Below are 21898 nucleotides of genomic sequence, written 5' to 3'. Positions count from 1 at the left end.
CATGCTTCAAATCACACGTATTATAGCAAGGGGACAGGGTGAAAGAAGAGACAGAAACAGCACAAAGGAAGGGGAAAGCTGAACGGTCACCACTGCACATGGGAGGGTTCAAAGGTAGGTGGTTCTCTGCTAGACCAACCTGCAGGTGTCCCCCGATGTGGACACAGGGGAGAGAGGGGGGAACTTTTCTGAGAGGGGGGAAGGGCAGTCAAGGTCACTGTCCTTCTCAACTGAACAGAGTGGTGCCCGCTGCTCTTTTGTTTTCAGTTTCACCGAGGTGCTGTCCTCAAAGACGTCATCATCTCCCATATCATCAGAGCAGAAGTCTGTGCTTTCCACCAGCATGCTGGAGGATTTCTCAGCTTGGAAATGACTGGAATAGCTCTCCAGTTCGTGAAATTTGTGCAGGCTGCTGATGCTGGAGGTATGTGAGAAGGAAAAAAGGTAACGCAACAGTTTTTTGCTCCTTGAGGTGTCATGGTCCACTTTGTCCTCCAGCAAGGGGATATGTACAGCGCTGTGGTTCTCTGCTCCTCCCGATGCACTTGAGTAGTTGGAAAGGGAAGGGATATAGGAGTGCTTAGAATTGCTAAAAGAAAGAGGCCTGAGATTCAGCGGTTTCCTCTCTTTAAGATGAAATTTGTTAATCCTTAAACACTGCTCTTGATTCGGGGTCAATTTGCCTTCTGAGCGTGTTCGCTCCACATAGTCAAAGCACTCACTGGTGCTTTGCGCCTTCTGGTCCACGTCATTGAGGGACTTGGAGAATTTCAGAGTGCGGGTGGGCTTTACATTCTTTGCAGATCTAAGTGCCTGGCCCCGATCCTGCCCACAGGAGTTTCTCTTTGCTGCATGAAACGTGTCCTGACAGATTACTGTCACAGTGACCCCTTGTGTCAGAGGGCTCTGGCAGTGCGGATTTTTCAGGACAACAGCAGACTGCACTGGACTGTGATGACAACACTCAGAAAACACTGCACTGGAACTGCATGCAGAACAGTGGAATAAAAGCACAGAAAGTAAAAAACAATTACAAAAGAGAAGACATATAATTAAAAGTGAAGAAATGAGAATTACAGCTAGTGTGGCAATGGCAAACATAGCAGGGCCAGTCAGTAAGATTCAACAAAGCAGTGTTAAGACAGCAGTTGAGTCAAACAAATGCGATGCTTCGTGTGGGAACCCCACCTTGCCTACTTCCCTGTAAACATGCTTTCAGTTTTGTTTTTCCTTTATTTGAACCTTTGCATAAGCCTCAATGTAGCCATGCAAATGACACACTTTACCTGCAGATGTCCTGGTTGGATGGTGTAACAGATGTCCGAGAGAAGCTATGAGGGGCAGAGATAGAGGTTGGACTTCCAGCCTGCAGCAGAATTAAAACAAACAAACTAACTCCATGTCACAAGTCAGTATTGCACAGCAATCACCTCCAGGGTGAAACACAGCATATGGAGTCAGATATCCTCTACATCAGATATTCACAGGCTAGTTCCAAGAAAGGGGCTTTACTGTTGAATTTGAGAAAGGGCGGTCACACAGCTTCACCCTTGAAAAAGTACGGATCAGAACAGAAACATTTTACCTCAAGGTCAAATGCAGACATCTCTGGAGTGGAACCTGCCAGCTGTCAAACATTGCACAGAACAATAGCTCGGGAAATGAGCAATACTATGGTAATTAGAATAATTAGATGGAAATGTGTGTATAGACTAGTTGGAATTTAGCTGCCATGTAATAGCTAATCCTTCCTCTTATAACGATGACAAGAGTTTAGAGGCTTTGGGTTTCCTTCACAAGACAGAATCATCAGTAACTCAGCAATTCAAACACTACTTGGGGACTTATATTCCATACTACCATATGCACATGAGCACCATCTGCCAACCCAGACCATTCCCTGAAGTACTTTTTGTACTTTGTGAGGCCTTTCATCCTGTTCTTACTCAAACAGGGTCTTCCATCTCTACCTGGAGGAGAGATGTGGCAGCAGTCGCAATAAGAGCACACTGAAAAATAGAATCATTGAAGGATTCAGAATTCAGCTGAACTAACTCCAAAAACTAAAGCTAAGCTCTCGGCATATTTAACACTTAATAGACAAGCCTGTAAAATCAATATGGTAGGAATGAGCTGGGACTCCGTGTGTTGTTATTAAAAACCTTTTCTGCTGCTGTATTCTGTGCGACCCTTCAACAAACTTCTCAACCCTTCCTAGAGGTTTTCGTGAGGAGGAGAATCTTTTAACTTCCTGCTGGGTAGTCTGTGTTGCTCACCCTCTGCTGCAAAACACTGCTTGCATTTCAAAATTCAAACAAAGGTTTACAGCTCTTTTGATTGCAAAGCAAAGCCTGAAACTCAGGAAAGAAAAATGCAATCAGCAGAACAACAGAAGTGTCATCACCACACTAGGCTGCACAGAAACCAGTAATGACAGCAGAGACCAGGGCCAAGCAAGTGCACCAAGACAGAGCCAGGGAGACCTCAGGTGTATCGACACAGAAGCACACTGTGGGGAGCTCTGTGCCTCAGCTTCAGACACCAGAGCTAGTTCAGCCATCAATGCTTTGGTAGTATCTCTGGTCATGGTGACACACACACACTCTATCTGTCTTGGGACTCTTCAAGGCTTTTGGACTCTGATAGCAAAAGCAAGGTTCCTTTTTACATATTATAGTCTTCTTTCTTTGTGAGAGAAGATTTATAACATGCTAGTTTATAAATACAAATACAATCATGATCTTCCATGTCACAGAACTCATCTGTTGAGGTTTTATTTCTCTAGCCAACAGCACTAAAGACAGCAATGTACTTGCCCTCACATTGGGATGCCTCAGATGCACTGAGGCTGAAAAAACAGGTATCCATTTACAGCTGGGTCTGCAATAATTGAAGGCAAGACTCAACCAAGGTTCAAACACGTAACTCTTGACCCTTAGTAAGATGCTGTAACTTATTTCCCATCTTACCTGGCTAGGTACATGTATAGAATAAAACCCAAGAGAATAATCTTGGACCAGAAAGCAAACTGAACTATGTTATGACTGTGACAAAACACATTATAAGATCAATTATTTGCTTTATCCTGGAAAATATAGTTCTTTACATTTTACACCTTTACATCTTTACGTGCATTGTACGATTAGGATCCTGATCATACAGTGAGGTAAATTTAGGTTCTACTTGAAAATTTGGTCTCTATTTGATGCTTAACCTCTCTTAAATGCAGGTACATCTCTGACTTCAAATCCTATCTTTTAAAAAGTGTTTCTGCAGTAATTACTTTTGTTTTTTACTGGAAGTCTGACAATGTATTAAAAGATGTGACACTATAATGTGCTGATAATCTGTTTCATTATGCAAATGAAAATTAATAAAACTTAAATAATGAACTAGTTAAAAATATGTATTTAGCAATCTTCTAAAACCAAAATATTAAACCAGTAAAACAGCATGTTGCATTCTGCCATGGAAAGAGAGACATATATTGTTGGAACTGAAGTCACAAATCAATTAATAAATCTGTCTCAGGTTTTATGTCACGATCAAATCACAGAAGGTAACCTGCTTAGAATGAATCCAGTCTCTTAACTCTTTATTTTCCAAAAAAAGACAACAGAATATATGATGTGACAGTCTAATAGCAGATGACGACTCAATGATCCAAAATTTCCCTTCTAAAACCATGTTACTGGTTTTGTGATTCAATTTTCTGGTACCAAGACAGTGTCAAAGTCTCGCCACTTGGGAAATCAAAAGGCTGGGACAAACAAATTGTGGAATTTAATTTCAAGCTTATCATTCTGTTTCTAGATGCCAGCACTGTCCAGGACAGCCTGCAAAACACCCATATCTGAGGCACATTTACCCCTATCTTTCTGCTTCAGAACAGAAGGTCCTTTTCTCCGTTTTCATACATAATGAAAATGCAGCCAAAATATGAACAGAAATCAACATACTTGGACAGGCACCACAAAGAGGAACAACAAAACATTGAAGGAAGTTATGCCCCACTCTTGGTTTAAGCTGTGGCTACCACCATTAGCCATGGTCCAATGAGCCTCCAGTCAGTCTGTCTTTCATCCCATGCTTTTGCTCATGAAACTATTTACACAGCTGCACTGCAACTCAGAGGAGGACAGTGAGGTGAGGTAAAACCATTACTTTAATGCCAGCCACTTACCTAGCTACAGCTGTCAGAGGAACATCAGTCAGTGAGAGCAACGAATCTCTAACAGTGAGGCACAACTCCCTGACAAGAGCATAGCAGAATGCAAGATGCTGCCAAAAACCTAAGAAATATCTGCCAGTTCTAGAAGCAGGGCTACATGCAGCTGATGCTCGCCAGTCCACTCAGGTCACCTGGGTTTACTGACTCAGACACAGGTGCCACAGAAAAGAAACACAGGCAGCCTTAGGCCAGAAGAGGGCAAAGACGAGGCAAAGATGCTGGGTGAACTAAACGGTGAAGTGGGTCCAGCTAGCTCTGATGTTGCTCCCACAAAGGGCTGAGCTCTGAAGATGCCAGGAAAATAAGCCATCAAAGCCCTCTCCACTCTAGTTTTTGGCAACACAGTGCCCCAGCAGCAGCCTGGCAAGTAGCAGCACCTTTACCTGAACTGGCAACTTCTGATGGTGACAGCAGCAGTAGGTTTTAAAGCATTCCTTCTTGTAGGAGGTTTCTGCCATGCTCATGTGACACAGAACCTCAGCCTTGAGAGCCTGAATTTTAACCCCACAATCACTTGCTGCATCTCTCTGGACTTTCATGCCCTTCAGTGATGAGCCTTGGAGCTATTTGCTAGTGAGTTACTCTGTGCAGCTCAACTGGCTGCCTAAAATAGCTCAGGACTAAAGGTCAATAGTTTATTAATTGTGTGTACTGACATTCCTAAATAATGCAATTTAGTGAGGTCACAGTGAGGCCTTTTGCGCTGGTGTTTGGACAATCACTGCAATTCTGAAGATAGTAATTCCTGGAAGCCTGTATCTCTCTGGAGGGCTGCCAGCAGGAACATACACATTTTTTTATTTACATATATGTGAGTATATACACATGTATATGTCTGCTGCCATGGCTGGTTGCTCTCATTCTGCTCCCATTTCATGAACAGTGTTATTTGTTGGTGAGAGAACTAAGCCAAGACTACTTAGTTGTGGTTACATGCTGCACAACAAAAATCAAAAAACTCACTCTGCCTAAGAAAATGAAGTCATCTTTGAAGTGAGCCATAGTGAATGTGCCAATGGCTTCAGAATATTTCAGGATAATCTGATTATCTGAGATGGCACTTCTGGGTATAGTTGCTGTTGTCCCATTCTGGGCTGCACTTCAGCACTAGCAATTATATCTCATTTTAAAGGACATGACCTGTCACATTCTAAAAAAGGTAAAAAGGTAAAAAATCAGAAACAATTTAACTCTTGTAGAATTCCTAAAGTGGCTGGAAGTCTAAAGTAAGCAAAGAAAGCTTTTCACCTGCAAACTTTGCCGTTCCTAGGTGCCACATGAACAGGAACAGTACTGTAACCCTACTATTTGTGCTACAAAAATATCTAGAAGTTTCAGCTAAGGATCTGGAACTAATATATTAAGCACTATGCACATCTAACAATAGAGTACAGCTCTCATTTGGACAGACGGAGTTAGAAAAATGAAGCACAATTGTAAGTCTCAGGAGGAACTGCAGTAAGAAGGAGCTTCAGGCATATACAAATTTAGCAACAGAGTAAGGAGTCAAACACTCCATAACCCAAATTTCAATCTGGCATTTTGATTATGGGCCTGCCTTTATTGTACACTCTCTTGACAACGAGCTATTTTGTGTTTATCACACAGATCTTACTTAAATGTACATTAAGAAAACAAAGCTGCTGCTAGACATGGACATGGCAGGTACTTATCCTGCATGCTACATCTCCAGAGGCAGCAAAAGCCCCAGGCTCTGCTTCTCCCTCAGTTTACACTAACAGAAACCAAGACCAACTACCCCATACCTGTTCCTTTGGCAGGATCTAGGTATAGACAGAGATCTAGGAGTGAAAGCAACAGTGATGGGAGGCCCTGTGAAAAACAGGACCAAGGTGTTCCATAGCTAACCTGGCTACTGTTCAGCTAGGGAAAGGACATCTATTAAGAGACCAGGGAATCTGACTCTGTCTATGCCACCCCTGGCCCCATTCACCTGCCCTCCCTTTGGCAAAGGCAGATCCAGCCCTGTCCCATCCACAGTGGCAAAACTCAGTTCTGAGCCTGGGCTGAAGGCAGGCAGGGAGGTCTCAATTAAGCCCAAGGGACACATTCATCATTTCTCTTAAGTCACTGCAGAACAAATGTAATGGCTTAGCTCCAGCTGTCCACCATCATGCAACATGTTTGTGATTTCATGCTTTCAGTAGGAGCTGTATTCCACATACATGTCAGCTGATGGCTCTTGCTAAAGTGCACTGCAGTTGACAGTCTCCAAAGTTCATCTGTGAAAAAGGCATGGTCGTTTCACAGCACACGTGCCATGGAGGCCTCCAACTGAACCAGCACGCCAAGGCAGCAGTGCAACAAGACCAAACATCAGGGATAAGTGTACTAACCTGACACTTGAGAGATGCAGAATAGGCCAGCCATGGACACACTGGATCTTGTGACAGGCAGAGAGACCTGCTGACAGGCTGATTTTGAAAGCTTTTACTAAATACCAACATGGCAGGATCAAGAATAAGCAACTTCTGATCTTCTCTAGTAAGGTCTCCCTACCACACTCATGCCATTTTGACTTTCAATGCATATTAAAATCAAGTGTCTAAGTGGGATAAAATGAATTATTAGAATGGAGAGCAGTTAAAAAATCAGGGGTGGGGAGCGGGAAGATATTGGAAAGAGGCATCTGGAAAGTTCAGGATGATCTACTCTGCCAAGTAATTTTGACAACAATTTGATAGGAACCAGGAGTCAGCCGTTGGAAGAACTTCCATACTTTATATAATGTATTTGACTATAATTAAAATTATGTCTAGCAGCTAGAAGCAAAGCTGAAGTCAGCTTTGTTCTTCCTAAAGAAATCTAAAAGGAGGATTCTGGCAGGAACTTTCTCTAGAGATTCAAGGGCTGAAGACACTAGAGAAGGAAGGCTATCTACCCCTTTAAAATCTTTGCAAGCATCATACAACCTGTGTATAGCATAGGATGAATGTTGACTAAAACCAGTAACAACTGCACAGGTTATGCAAGGAGAAGAAATAAAGAAATATATATGACCCTTTGTCTATAAAATCTTCCTCAAAATACCCTGAATAGATTGAGGGAACAAAAGAGGAAAGGGAACTCCTGTAGGTTCCACCTTCATGGGGTGCCCTCATATATATATAAAGTAAGAATCCAGCCCCAGGAGAGAGGATTTACCACAGCGCAGAGAGACTACCACGCTCCTTTATGAACATGACTGTGCTGTACCCCAGCATAGGATTACTTGCTCTTATGCCTGGGGAAAAGAGTATACCTTCATCTTCACACTATACAATTTTTCCTGTCTTTTCCTTTCCCCAGTATTTAAAAAAAAATTTTTTAAAGCAACTTCTCTTTCCCTACCCCCAAGCTCACATACCTGAACAGAACACCTCCAAGCAGTAGTTCTTTTCAGTAAGCCTTGGTCATCGGATAGACTGCAGGACAGTTAAGCTCTGTGACTGAAGAACCTGGACTGCTTTTCTATGGATAAATGCTCACTGATTCCATCAATGCTTCAGGCACAGTAGACGTGTGCATTCATATGCTTTTCTAAATCTGTTCCAAGCTGATGAACAGCCTAAATGGATTTTAAATTTCATAGCAAGCTTAGGCTACCATTTTGTGTCTGCACTCGCTGCTGTTCAACCTAAGAATAGCCTTAATACTTTGCAGTGTGCTACTACTCAGAAGATAAAACTATACAGGCTTTCAGAAAAGACAAAGCATTTGCATTTTTTAAGGAGTACACTTTTGATTCCTTTGCTGTGATCCCAGTATCAGCATTTTCAAAGTTTACCCCTTGGAGAGGGCCATGAAAATAAGCCTACCAAGTGCTTCCCCATTACACTAAAATCAACACTCCAGAGCAATCAGATGACAGGAACAGCACACAGATGACCTGAAGATAGTTCCATTATCAATTCCAGGATATATCAGACACTTTGAAGCTAAACAATACCACTAATTTGAGGATAACTGTTTACAGACTAGCTTTCTCAGTGACCCCATTTCATCTGCTTGTAAGCACAATTCCTTTCTCTATAAACATAGGGCATGAACTACCACTACTGTGAAAATCCCTTTTTTAGCTGTTCCCAGTGACTAGCTGTGTTTTAGGGGCAATTTCTTCTATATTTAGAGGACAAAGCTTCTATAAAGTTTAATTATTTCTCTGTGTGGCTTGTATGATGAAGGCACTTTGCAGCAATCAGTGGCTTCTTGGTAAAAATGCTGTCTTAGGGTAAACAGCTGAGATGTGAATCTGGGCTCTATTCCCTTGTGCCAGTTCGGGGCTCTTTCAATCAGCATCACTCTGCTTGAACAGGGCAAGTTGGGAATTGGGTAGTGTTTAAGTCCCCTGACTAAATCAATTTAAGCTGCCTTCGACAATATTTTTTTTATTTCAAAACAAACATAAAAGATTCCAGAAATTCAAACATTTCACGTGGAGCAGATTTAAAAGGAGTGCTTGAAATATATACACCAAAAAAAGCAAATAAGCACCTGGAGGAACGCCACATCCCCCAGCGTGCAACATAGTGCACAAAACCTAATGGCACCACATCATAATCCTCCTGCATCTTACTCCCTGCTCCTTCTTCTGCTGTTTCTGGTCTCCATCCCTATCTAAGTATCCAGGTGATTGCTTGTTCTTGGCCTAGCCACATGTACTAGCATCTCTTCTGCCTCTCCTAGCATCTGCCTCTTGGAGAGCTGCCTTTTTGCTCCTTTCTCCTGAGGGACAGCTCCACCTGGCCCAGACACTGGGAGTCTATATTTGGAGAGGTCCTGCTACCTCTACCAGCTGATTTCATTTTCAGTGACACCATCTGTCCGCCTCACTCCTTGATCACTTTAGCCTTAGGCATTGCTTTCCTTGGTCACATCGAGTAACAATGCATCCTCTTTTGGCTAAAGGCTGAGTTCTGACTCAATCCTTTCCACTCAGCTTGCACTGTGGAACTGCGAGCAGTGGAAAGATACACAGTAATAATCACAGCAGGTTCCTAATGACATATCAGTACCAGAAAAGCTTTGAATCAAGTGTCAGTGCCAAGCATTTGTAGCAGCTTTGCTGTGCTGTAAGCTAGATTTAGGTGGAAAAACAATGGCTGAAACAATCATTTGCAGAAAGCATTACCATAATTTCTGTACACAGACACACAAGCACATCTATGTATCAGGATATGCAACATGTAATTGATTTAACTCAATTTTGGTTAAAAAGCTCCTCTTAAAACAGTGTAGTATCAACAAATTCTGTGGATTTCAGAAAGGGCTATGCAGGCACATGTATTCAATCTGGCACTGGCCAGGTTGTTACACTGCTCTAAACTATAAACAAAAGGCACTTTTCTATTAAACCTCATAACTGAAGAAAAATTTCCCACGTACTTAACCTTCCATTCAGCATCCCACTACTATAATCCTTCCTGATTTGTCATACAAATTGCTTGCAACAGCCAAACCACCTGTAGACCACAAAATAATTTTTGCAGCTTAGTACCGAACTGCCTGGATGCACAAGGCCGTGTTCAGTCGTAGAAGGCAAATCAGGGGGTGGATTTCACTGACAGGACTTCCACTCTCTGCCCTTGTTCAAACTTATCTCCAGAGTGGAGCAGGTGCATGGAATGGATCAGACACAGAGACAACAGAGGAGCAGTAAGAACATCAACACCTCTGGGAAGCTCATTTTGCAACCGAAGTCTCCCCCATTAAACTGGCAAAGCTGACTTTTGATCCCCTGGAAAACTTCAGCTTTTGCAACACCCAGCAATCATGCTGAATGTTGCAGTGCTTCAAGATGAATGTAAATACTGATGTCTCACTTGCCAGCACTCCCAGAGAGAGCTTTGCCAGAGTGCAAGGTCCTTCCCACTGCACTGCCACACTACCAGTCCTTGATGAATTAAGAACGAACTGTGCAGATTCATATGGGTACCAAACTGCTGCTACCAAAAGGCTTGTGCTGATTTCAGACACTCTGGGAAAAGTACGATGACACTGAATGCCAAAACTACTATCTCTGCTGAACAAAACTTGAAAATCCAATTAAGGATCCCTAAGAAGATAAGAGCCAGAGTAAGAAGGAACAGGCATAGTCCCATTTTAGAAAAGCTCATATGAGAAGTTATACTCACACAGTATTTATTTCAAAACCCTTTATGTGAATGCACATTTTCTCATGCCAAATGAAAAACACAGTTCTGCATGAGAACATGATAACACCACCTTTAGCTTGGTCAATACTTTGTGCACTGGACAGTTGCCCTGCTCATTATTTAGGACACCCAGTAATCCTGTCTTTTGACTCTGAAGGTAAATTTGTCTGTGCTCGTATAAACCATAAATTTAGTGCAGACAATGTTTCTTCTGCTGGAGACAGTCATGAATGGCTCCCTAGATTCAGAAGTACCCAGAATAGAAAAAGAGGACTTGAGTTTGTCACAGCCATAATGACTCAATTATTTCATTAAAAGTCACTACCATCAGCAATATAAAACTCTGGCAATGAAGGGCTAAAGCTTATGCATGCCATGAAAAATACTGGTCAACCAGCACAGCCTTGCTTGCATGAATGCTTTAAGCAATTCTGCTTGTTTAAAAAAAAAGTTGTCAGGCTTACAGCTAATTAAAAATCTTATTTGCAATGCAGAAGTAGGAGTAGAGTATGTCTTGCAATAATTATCTTGGACAGAAGGTACTTTTTTCCTAATGGCATAACAAAGAAATTGTGGGTTTGATTTGTTATACTGAAGTGTAACTAGAAAAGGTGGAGCATCCTCTCTTACACTATCAGGGTCTGTAAAAGCAAACATTTAAAAATACTTAGATAGTCATGCCCTGATAATAATTTCATGGCACTAAAAATACTTCAGTGTTGAAGTAACATTAAAATAATATTTAATCCCCACATATCCTATACATGTTATGGGATGCACAGCTATACATACCTTATGTAAGTTTATCTTATAAAGCAACATACTTGAGCAATGGTTTTGGAGCCATTTTCCCTCTAAGATAAGATCTCAGGTATCTGTCATCTATCTTGCTCCTACCAAGCTAAGGAGGCTGACACTGTGAAAGAGAAAACCTACTATAGCTTTCACTTCGTCTGACCTGTAAAGAGAGTCTGCAAAACACCAGAGTTCTAATGTTTCAGGAGTCACTATCAATGACAGACAGGCATAAAAGTATTTTTTACTGGTCACATTGTCACATGTATCACCCCAGTTTTGAAATGGAAGAAATCCCAGTATCCCCAGGTTTATCAATGCCTGAGTTATGCCAAGGAACATACCTTTGAGATGTTACTAGAGCGGCTCACGGAATGCCCCAAAGCCTTCTCATTCTGAAAGAAGAAGAACAGGATCACTGCAGCAACAAGTCACAGTTAAGAAAGTATTTTAAACCCAGGATTAGAAACCAAATTCCATGTAGAAATTCCTACAGCTGTGGCTTTTAAGGATGTTGCTTCTATTGACATCAGCCTGATTTATGATAATGACTAAATTGCTTTGTTTGCTTAACAAGATATCACCTTGCAGAAGATCACAAGGCAAGACAAATACAAACTGAGAAATACTAAAACAATTATTTCTTCTCTCTGTGAATACAGTAAGGCCCTTTACTCAGATGGCATCTATTTTGGAAATGACATTTCTCAGTATCATGAAGACCTACTTCACCTACACTTAATGGCAAAAATCCAACCACCAAAATGGAAAGCTCTTGTTAAAAATACCCAAAAGTACCACTGTTGACTGGAAAAAATTGTGAATAACCACATGCATGTCACTTCAGGAGACAAAGCAGAATTATTGAGGAACTTCCTATCTACTACAGAACTCAGAATTAAACTGGAAATATACAAAATAGAAACACAGAAGCTGCAATTCCCAAAACTGAAATCAGTGATGACTGTACCTGTTACTCACTTTTCAACATGCAGACTCTGACTGATAAGCATGACAACCTCTTCTCCTGTGAAAATAAACTGTAGGTTTCACCAAGATATTTCATTCTTGAAGGATACTCAGTTTCTGAACATCACTTTACTGTAAGGGCAAGCGGACACAATTGTTCCACTGGGAAATGCCTAGAACTTGCTCTGCAAAAACTTTCCTGAATAAAATGCAACAAAAAATATTTTTTTCCTGAAAGAATATTACAAACAGTGCAAGTCATAACATGTGATTACAGATCAGTACTTACATTCCTCTAAGTTTGTAAGCTGGAATGCAATTGGTTTGAGATTTAAACCCTCTGGAAAAAGGGCAAATTTACTACTTCCTCCTATGGGCTCTATCCTTGGCAAGAGTTTCTACAAGTGCATCTTTTTGTCATGGATTTTAAGAAACAAACTCTTCACTTTTATTCCTGAAAAGAATTTAACCTAACAGAAACACTTTTACTGAGAGCACCCTCTTCCAGTTTTTCTTGGCACTTACAGATCAGACAGAGCTTGACATCAGAAGTCCTGCATATATAACGAATAGAGACAGAAAAAATTCCCCACCAAACAGTCAACTGCTGTTATTGCTAGATCAGCTTTGGTAACACACTGGTCTCAGACCTCCTGCCTATGGTTTGCGACAATTCTAGTGACCCTTCAATGAACAAAGCCCCCATGAAGTCAGCCTGGCTGGGTACTCTGATGCTCAGACCCATTTGAGATCCCTGTGCTCCCAAATACTTCTTCCTACAGCGCATCCTCAGAGCAACTTCAAAGTTGTCATGAGAAAAGAGAAGGCAAAGCATAAAACTTCAGCATGTGCTTACAAAAACAGGGTGTTCCTTCCTTAAAGTACCAAGTTGCCTCTCAACACAGTCCAGGGCGCTGCGTCAGCTGACAGATAAGCATTGCATTTCCTTCCCTAAAAACATGAGGAAGCAAATACAATGTTCTGAAATCCTCTGTATGTAGGAGACTGAGTATTCAGAAGAGAGTAAAATAATGTTTCAAAAGAACAAGGAAAAGAGACCAGGGAACACCACATGCCAGGTTTGATTGATGGCCAAAATGAAAATCAGCAAGGATCTGGAATAGTTGTGGCCCAAATCTGAATGCCAGATTTGTATCCCAAAAGGCTCAGTTTGCTTTCAACATGACTAAGAGCTTTTGTTACATAGATAACAGTATTCCTGGAACCGAAATGAACACATAAAGCCCCGCCAAAACATGGACATAATGCTTATGTGAAGGCTAATGTTGGATGGGACTACTGCCAGAACCCATATAGCAGAATTTGCTCCAATCCATAAGGGAAAGACCTAGCTGATTTCATCAAAGGCAGGGTAACTATAGCAACAGAAAAAAAGTTCATTGAAGCTACAGAAGACAGGAGAAAGGAAAAAGGGGGCAGGAACATGTCCTCAAGCTATGACGAAAAGAGACCTACACAAGCTGGCAAGCCCTTGTCACTGCATTTGTGTCAGACGTGGGGGAAGAAGGCTGTGCTTGGCCTTGTAGGGATGTGTGGGAGGTAAACAGTGCAAGACTACGTGGGACAAAGGAAAATGATAGTGAAGAGCAGGACTCGTGGGCAAGAAGCCTCCCTGAAGCAACATGTACAACTCCACACAGGTGACAGTCTCAAATCCAGCCTAAGGTGTCAAAGACTTCTGAGTGAATTTCCTAAGGACAAAATTAAACAGAGCAGAAGTTCCTTCACATTAACTCAATGGCCCCCAAATACTGCTGTCTAGCTAAAGAAGATGCCTGCAAGGGACTGCAACTGAACTTACACAGGTACCTGTGTTGAAAAGGATGTGCTAAAATTCAATAAGCATGAACAGGCAGGAGGACAAGACCTGTATCTGCACATGGTAGATGATGCAGAGCAAACAGACTTTTAGCTGCTGCCATAGAAATTAGTCTTTCTACCTCTGCACTCAGAACTGATTTTATCTGATGGATGCCAGGAGCCTCTAAGAGACAGGTATGTATATTATCTTCATCTACAGTTGGAAAGATACCTATTGGAGATTTCAGTCAAGAGATGACTGCAAACAGTTGGGTTTTTTAATTGAAAGTGTGACCATTCTAAAACAAAAAAGCAGTGTTCAAAAATATTCCCTTAAGGGCTATGGAGTGCATGCACACACATATTTAGGTATCTGTGATATTCCTAATAGACTCCTAGGCATCTAAGTGCTTTTTAAAATCTGTTTCTTTATCACACAAACCTGGTACATCCATATAACAGCAACAGAAAATTCAGTAGTCTTAGCCCAAGTCAGCCAAAATCTGTACTCTGTAAGAGCTACTTACCCCAACACAGAGGAAAAGCACCAACTCAGCCGTATTTTCAAGGTATGACAACAGCTCCAATGGCCACTACCAGATCCAACACAGGCTTGGAAATTATATGCAATTTTTTTAGTCTGGTTGACCTGTCAACTACCAAACAGCCCCATTACCCAGATAAAACTGCATCAGCCCTTGGACACCAACTGACCCTGTCTTAGCCTGTCATCTAAACAGGCAGAGTTTTTGATATGTCTCATAGCTTGCATACACATAGACTTCGAAATGTGTTGCGCTGAAAAACAACTGAGTTTTGCTGTGCAACAGCAATTTCCAGTTCACCGTGACCACTTGAGCAGCACTCCTGCTGAAGGAACGTACTGTGTGTTCTTGCAAGCTTCTGCAAAGGACCAAAAAATTTTATTTATTTATTTTTAAATCATTAAACAGCAACATAAACACCTCTAAGTAATACAATTGATGAAGTCTAGCTGTGCTGTTTAATTCTCTTCCACAAATAAAAAATAAACATCTGCCCTTCAGGACAAAGCACTGTGGAAGCCATTAAATGGAGCCAGCACTTGCTGGGGTTTCCCATGCTGCAATACGTTAAGATGCTGTATGTTTTTCAGTCATTAAGATAGAAAAGAGCTGTAAAGCCATGGAAGAAGCTCCTGGAACAGGTAGATTTTAGGAGCAGGCACAAATACTAAGTGAGGAAAAGAAACAGTAAACAGGTAAAAATTGTTTTAAAGGCAAAGAAACAAAAGCTTCCTTTTCACACTATATCCATCACCAGTAACTACATCCTGGAATCTTTTATCAATTATTCAAAAATTAGCACTGACATGGGAGTGGCAAGGCTAAGCTTCTATTATGATACTATCACTATCCAACAAATAAAAATCTTCAGAGAGTATTTCTTGTATGTTCCCACTGCACAGTAATACTCTAGTCTGCTCATTACAGCTCCAAAAAGCTCTCCTTCCCTTGTGCAAAAGCATTTGTCTTTGCACTTGAATAAGAGGTCAAGACAAATGCAACATCTGCCAGCACGAACCATACAATTATCACCAGTTAAAGCAAGTGTCACTCTATTTGGCAGTTCAGCCTTTCTACATGGGATAATGGGAATCTTGCCCTTCAGAGTCATCCTACTCAACTAGGGATTGGCGAGCACTAAATAAACCGAAAGCCAAAAACAATAAAAAACCCCACCTAGGTAGGAAAAAATTACAAACGCAACTTGTCACTTGCCCATATCCTTTCACTGCCAGTTGCTGCTCTGAAGTCCTCATCAGAGCCTGGCTCTAGGGAAGTGAATGAAAAACAGAAAATTGCTACCCATTCCTACAGTGAAATAACATTCTTACCTTTGGATGACTTACTTGCAATTGCCAGAACTGAGTGACAGAGCTGCCTCCTTCATTCTGCAGTTGTTTCAGCTCACAGAGCTCTCACTGCAGGGCTCTTCAGCTTTCCTTCTCCATCTTGCTGGCTCATTTTCCCTTCAGCCACCATTTCTTGGTTACTCTTGCATGACACCTTTCCCTTTTCAGTTCAGAGACCTAGAAGCTGGTAACTTCCCTTCTGTCCTTCCTTTTACCTCAGTCTTCCATACATTCAGCACTTCAAATTATTTTACCCTTGTTTCCCTACTATAACATACTCATTTTCCACTAAGCTCAACAGCTACATAACTCACACAGCCAAACCCAGTTTGTAAGCCTCAACACACCAGTTCCTACCACCTGAGCCAGAGTAGCCACAGCTGCTCTTGAGCACTTACAGCACCAATGTATCATACTGTTCTTTCTCCAAACTTAGCTGTAGACAATGCAGCCTCAGCAAGTGGGCACCCTAAAGAATGACAACATACATGTCCTTGCCAGGATGGAAGGTAAAAAATACATCAGTAGAATAATCTGGTTTTGTGTTTCCAACACTTTGGTTTACAGTCATTAAGGCAGGTAAGTAAAGGACAATAGAGGAAGCAGTTTCATAGCTTGCTCAGCCGCCATCTGGCTGAATCACTGACTACCTGGGTTTAGTCCTAAATATGGTTAATGCTAAGCCCATCTTCACCTCTGCTTACAGACCTACAGAACAAACTGCAAGCCACAACCCAATGATGACTTTTATTCTCTTTCCATTTGGGAAAAGAGGACAGAGGGCACCAGAGGACAATCCTCCTCTGCCCTCAAGACACCAGCTTCCTGAAGTCTTAATTCTTGAACACACCAGTGACCTGATAGGGCACTATATTCTTCATTTTGCAATAAAACTTTCATGTTATGTTATCTTGCATGAAAACATGGGTTAAGAGAGTCATCTACTGATAGTTCAACCGAAATCTCACTAACAAAGCGCAGACACCTTGTTTTTAGTATGGTGTTACTGCAATACCCCAGACACAGATCCTTCAAAGGCAAGTACTAATGTCTCAGCCCAAGAAGAGAAACAGTTAAACAAGCCAGGTCTGACTAGCTAGAGCCCTGCAGACTTGTGGTTTTCTAGGTGGACTCTGAAAAGCGTTTTAATCTCATTTTGTGCATTACAATTTCATTTTACAATGACAGATTAAGCATGAGACTGGTATCTATAACAAAATCTCCTACTGTTATCAGTGAGTGTCACGGGCTTTATTTCAACAGTCTTCTGGGTGAAAAGCTGCTTTCCTTAATAACAAACTTTGCAGGAGAGAATGATTAAGTAATAAATGCTCCCATTCATACAGCAATTATCACTCTTTGATCTGATGAAAACTACTGAATGGGATACAGAATGGCATTGCTTGAAATGGTGAGGTGCTGAAGAACTGAGTAGCTGAATGATCCTTACATGACAAAGCAGCAAGTCAGACATGAAGCTCAGTTTTTCCATCCAATCCTAACCTGAGCATGAATGCATCGTTCTACCAACATGCAGTTGTCCACACCCATATGCTGCTTCAGGTTTCATCACTGTGTCAAATTTCCTAACAACTTCTTCACAGAATTTCTGCAAATCTTGCACTGCAACCCTATACCTGAACAGTAGATATTAAAAAGAATGTACACTTTTAGTCTGGGGAGAGGAGTTGTTCCTGACAATATTAGCAAGTGTATTTAATTGTCTGAAGTGGATAGAATGAGAGGAAAGAAGTGGGAGAACACTTTGAAATTATTTCCTTCATTTGTCAAAACCAATGGATTGTTAAATCACAAAAGCTTTGTCAGCACCAGATCTTGTGAGTGACAGAACTCGACATTTAATGACTTGTTTAGGAATTGGTATTTTGCATCGTGTCAACTGAATATGTCCTTCATTTCTTTAGCAGTCACCAGGTCATTGTGGAAGAGCAATCAATATTCAATCAAGGTTCATCAATGACTTTTGCATGCAGCTAGAAGAGCAAGGAAAGGAAGAATAATGCCATCTAATCGAAGAATGCTAATGGCATCTCTGCTCTTGTGCAGTATTTATTCCTGGACAATTGAAACCAAGGGGGTGATGGAAATCACACCACCTATTTCCTTTTTAGCCTTTCTGAAGACACAGTATAAATACTGAAATAGGAATCCAAACCATGCCCCTTTCATTTAGTCCAGTATGTTCTATTCTGGGATAATCCCACTTGATTCTTTGGGACCAGCAATCCATGAATAAGTGCAGAAAGCCCATATAAGGTTTCAGACCTATCACAGTGGAAAATCTGTAGCAAATTCACTGTGGATTACTCAGACAGCTCTCTAACTTGTTTATTCATGTTCACATCAAGTCACTTCATATAGTGGGAGACAAACTCATAAAAACAACCTGAAGGCAAAAAATAAGGCTGAAAGTAAAACAGGAACATTAACAAGCTTTATTCCAGGTGCTGAACTTACAGCTGTGCCAGAAAATATCAGCAACAGAAGTAAAATCATGAGATCATATGGTTTTAACAAAAAGACGGACCAACAAAACGTAAAGACAAGATCGAATTGCCTCCAATGGTAAAGCTCAAGGAACTACAGAATGCAAAGAACAGGCCAGGCCCTTGGGGAGTTGGGGAGGCAAGTCAGGGAGGCTAACAGATCACAAACAAGAAATGTAACTGAGAGGAAATTCAAAGAACAAGGCAAACAGCACAGCAGAACGTTGAAGTTAAATAAGATGCTCTTGCCTAAGTCTGCGCCACTGTGTGCTCAGAAACACAATGCACTCCATCTCCAGCTTGCCTTGTGAACAGTTCTGAGAACTTGCATGGATGTGCCTGGTACTACACAAACTTCACAGGCACGCAGGTCCCTACATGTTCCCGGTATGGTCCACCTGTGTATAGGTCCTTACTCATTGTGCATTGCTCTGTGCTCAGCCTTGCCTGTTGGGTCCTAGGACTACATGAGATACAACGATTGGATCCATTATTGAGTCCAGACATACACTGCATAAGGTAAAGAGAGCATTCTCTTCAAGAAGGCCCTTTTCTCCATGGCTTTGTTCTACAGACTTTATGCAACACACCATTTTTCTGCTTTTTGAACTGCTTTGCTTTACTTCCAAAGACTGAACAATTTGCATCTGATTGTGGATAAACCTGCATCCCCAGCTGCCATTTTAAAAACGGACATATGATCTCCATATTCCTTCTTTAGCTTTTTGAGCTAAAAGATGATATAAAGCTTTCCACTTGATGACCTAAGGCTGAGGCTGCTTTACCTGGAAGACCAGATTTTTATTTCTGTACCAGGCCATTAGTCTGGTTACACTTCACTAAAATTATATTCATGTGCACACTTCTACATTCACATGCCATGTCCCCCATTTCTAACAAAGAAAGTAGACTGCAAAGTTTGGCACCCAATGCATTTTACGGATGTTCTTATATTGCTGTTGCCAGACAACCTGCCTAAAATGGATGCACACCTTTATGTGATGCAACACATGAAAACGAATCCTTCTCTCAGGGAACAAATTATTTCAACTACAAAAGACATGATCCAAAAATATACACCTTTCTTGATAATGGAAGCAGTATGCATTACGCTTACAGTAAAATGCCATTTCAAACAATTTTGGGTATTTAACAGCAGAAAGAGACAAACACTGAGGAAGTCTGCAATTATAAACACATTAAAAGAAATTTGTGAAGTAATTGCAATTAATGCAACTGCTGGAATTCTCATGGCACACTAAACATATCAATATGCCAAAACAATTGACTGTTTTAAACATTCATAGATCAAAAAACGCTCCAGGCAACCGGCAATTTGTAATTTCTCAAGCTGCCAGCAGACAGAGGAAGCCTGCAGCCTAGGAGACCTCTGTGAAGAGCTGGCCTTTCTCGCTGTCTGCAGGACTCTGCAGGTGCAGTCGCTTGCTGCAGGAGCAGGTCATGTTCTAGCACCTGCTCCTGGGACACGGGGCATGTACCAGTGCACGGCAAGAACCTGGTAAGGCAGTGCTTTGAAACACCTGGCTACATCCCCAGCCTTCTATGCCATTGCTAACCACTCCCTCCTGCGGGGCGGCCCAGCCAGGGCGTTTTTTGTCATTGTGTCTCTCCAGGCTTCCTGCAAAATTCAGAGCCAAAGCAGCCAAGGGATGATGTCTCACACGTCTGTCTGTCTGTCAGGCCCATTCCATTTGCTCAAGAGTTCTGTGTGAACAACAGAGACTCAAGACTGCCAATTCTCACTGACCAAGAAATTCCATAATTTGCACAGTGCTAGAAGCTCTTAATAAACTCTAAATGTATTTCTTTTTTTAGCCTAAAGAGCTGTATTCATTAACTTCATTTCCACATTTGGGGTGCTGCACTTGAAATGTCAACATATTCAGTAACGGTAAAGGTACTTAAGAGCGCAGGTTCCCAAGAGCCACAGATAAAACAAGCTGCAGAAACCAGCAAACAAAGGGTATGCTGAGAAATACTGCTTTCTTCAGTCACAAGCAGATACTTTGGCCCAGAAGATGTTTTGAATCTGTTACTCATAGGAGAAAATCCTGCTTGTTCTGGTTACCTTCCAACCATACAGCAGGAACAGAGAAAGTACAGCAAAGCACTCTACATCACAGATATCAAGAGAAGAAACGTGAAAATGTAGAAAAAGGACAGAAGCTGCATTAGTCTTTCCTGTGTATCACTCATTTAGTGGGTCCCTGATGTAGGAGTACAGTACGAATTTGGCACCTGTCTGCAAGTCAGTTACCACCACATAAATCCATCTCTAAGAGCAGATATTATCCAGTTTACCAATGCTGATCATTGATATATGTGTACATCACGTTCCCACCTTCTTCACTGTGTCTGTCACAAAGGCTTATGCTTACAAATGAACTTGGATTAAAGAAATCTTTTGGTGGAAGAAGAGTGCTCAGAATGTTTAGATTCATTGTGTTTTTGATAATTTTCGTACTTTGAGAGAAGGTAAGTTCAACACAGGAGACCAACAGGATGGAAACAAAATCCTGAAGGCTATTTATGCTTGTTTAGGAAGGTCATTTCAACTTTTTTACTTAAAGAAGCTATTGAAGAAAAAACAGATGGTGTGGCCATTTAAAATAAGAGAAAAGTCTTTCACAATGGCACTGAAAGCAAAATGGGGAGTCTCATTCTGTCATAGATGTCTTTTTTTATTTCTGTATTCAGCAGCAATGATTCTTGAAAAAGAATCTACAACATGTAGCAGCCGTCAACAGAGCAAACAAAATGCCAACAAAGAGAAGGAACAGATGGAAACAAATGCTGAAATAACATAAAAAACAATGGCAGGTCAAAAACTCGTGCGTATGGTCAAATAGATGTTAAATCCTGAGTTTTGGACTTAACCTCCACTAACATCATTTGGCTCAGAAGCTCAAGCTCTGTTTAGTAAGAGATGCTGCAGAAATGCAAAGAGTTCAGCAACAGACAGATGGGGTGATCAACAATCAGACAAGTCATAGAATCATGGAACGGTCTATATGAAGGCACCTGAAGTAACAAATTATTAAAACAAAGTAAATAAGATTAAAAAAAAAGACACACGGCTAAGTATCAAGACTTTACAGTCATGTACCATACCTTCAGAACACCAGGAAGCAGGTGACTCAAACCAGCTATTGCAGGCTAAGGCACATACAATTAGATGAATTATTTCCTAGAGAAAGCAATAAAATAGTGCTCCATGAGAACACAGTGGTCCTGGTCCAACCAAAACCAAAAAGAAATGCCTGTGATCTCAGGAATCACAGAAGCAATTATGTTGGAAAAGAGCCCTAAAATGGAGTCCAACCTATCCCCGAACACCTCCATGTCAACTAGACCATGGCACTAAGTGCCATGTCCAGTCTTTCCTTAAATGCCTTCAAGAACAGTGACTCCACCACCTCCCTGGGCAGTCCATTCCAGTATCTAATCATCCTTTCTGTGAAAAATTTCTTTCTAATGCTCAACCTAAACCTCCCCTGGCACAGCT

The 21898-nt window shown here is 41.3% G+C and overlaps 1 protein-coding gene across 2 annotated transcripts in view; it reads right to left on the bottom strand.

Annotated features, from left to right (window-relative positions):
* The window catches only part of MARCHF8 (membrane associated ring-CH-type finger 8), a 91570-nt gene that overhangs the window by 9598 nt on the left and 60074 nt on the right, over positions 1-21898 (bottom strand). The window contains exons 3-5 of one of the 2 annotated variants that reach the window (XM_071563255.1): positions 11526-11576; positions 1287-1366; positions 140-985 (exon numbers count right to left, since the gene is read on the bottom strand). In XM_071563255.1, the coding sequence (XP_071419356.1) occupies positions 140-985; positions 1287-1366; positions 11526-11576 (977 nt within the window). The remainder of the gene's footprint in view (positions 1-139; positions 986-1286; positions 1367-11525; positions 11577-21898) is intronic. The other variant, XM_071563254.1, reaches the window with a different exon arrangement.

Source organism: Pithys albifrons, chromosome 9 (assembly GCF_047495875.1).
Source record: "Pithys albifrons albifrons isolate INPA30051 chromosome 9, PitAlb_v1, whole genome shotgun sequence".
Taxonomy (NCBI): Eukaryota; Metazoa; Chordata; class Aves; order Passeriformes; family Thamnophilidae; genus Pithys; species Pithys albifrons.
The sequence above is the reverse complement of the archived record's forward strand: the minus strand, read 5'-3'. Positions and strand labels throughout refer to the sequence as shown.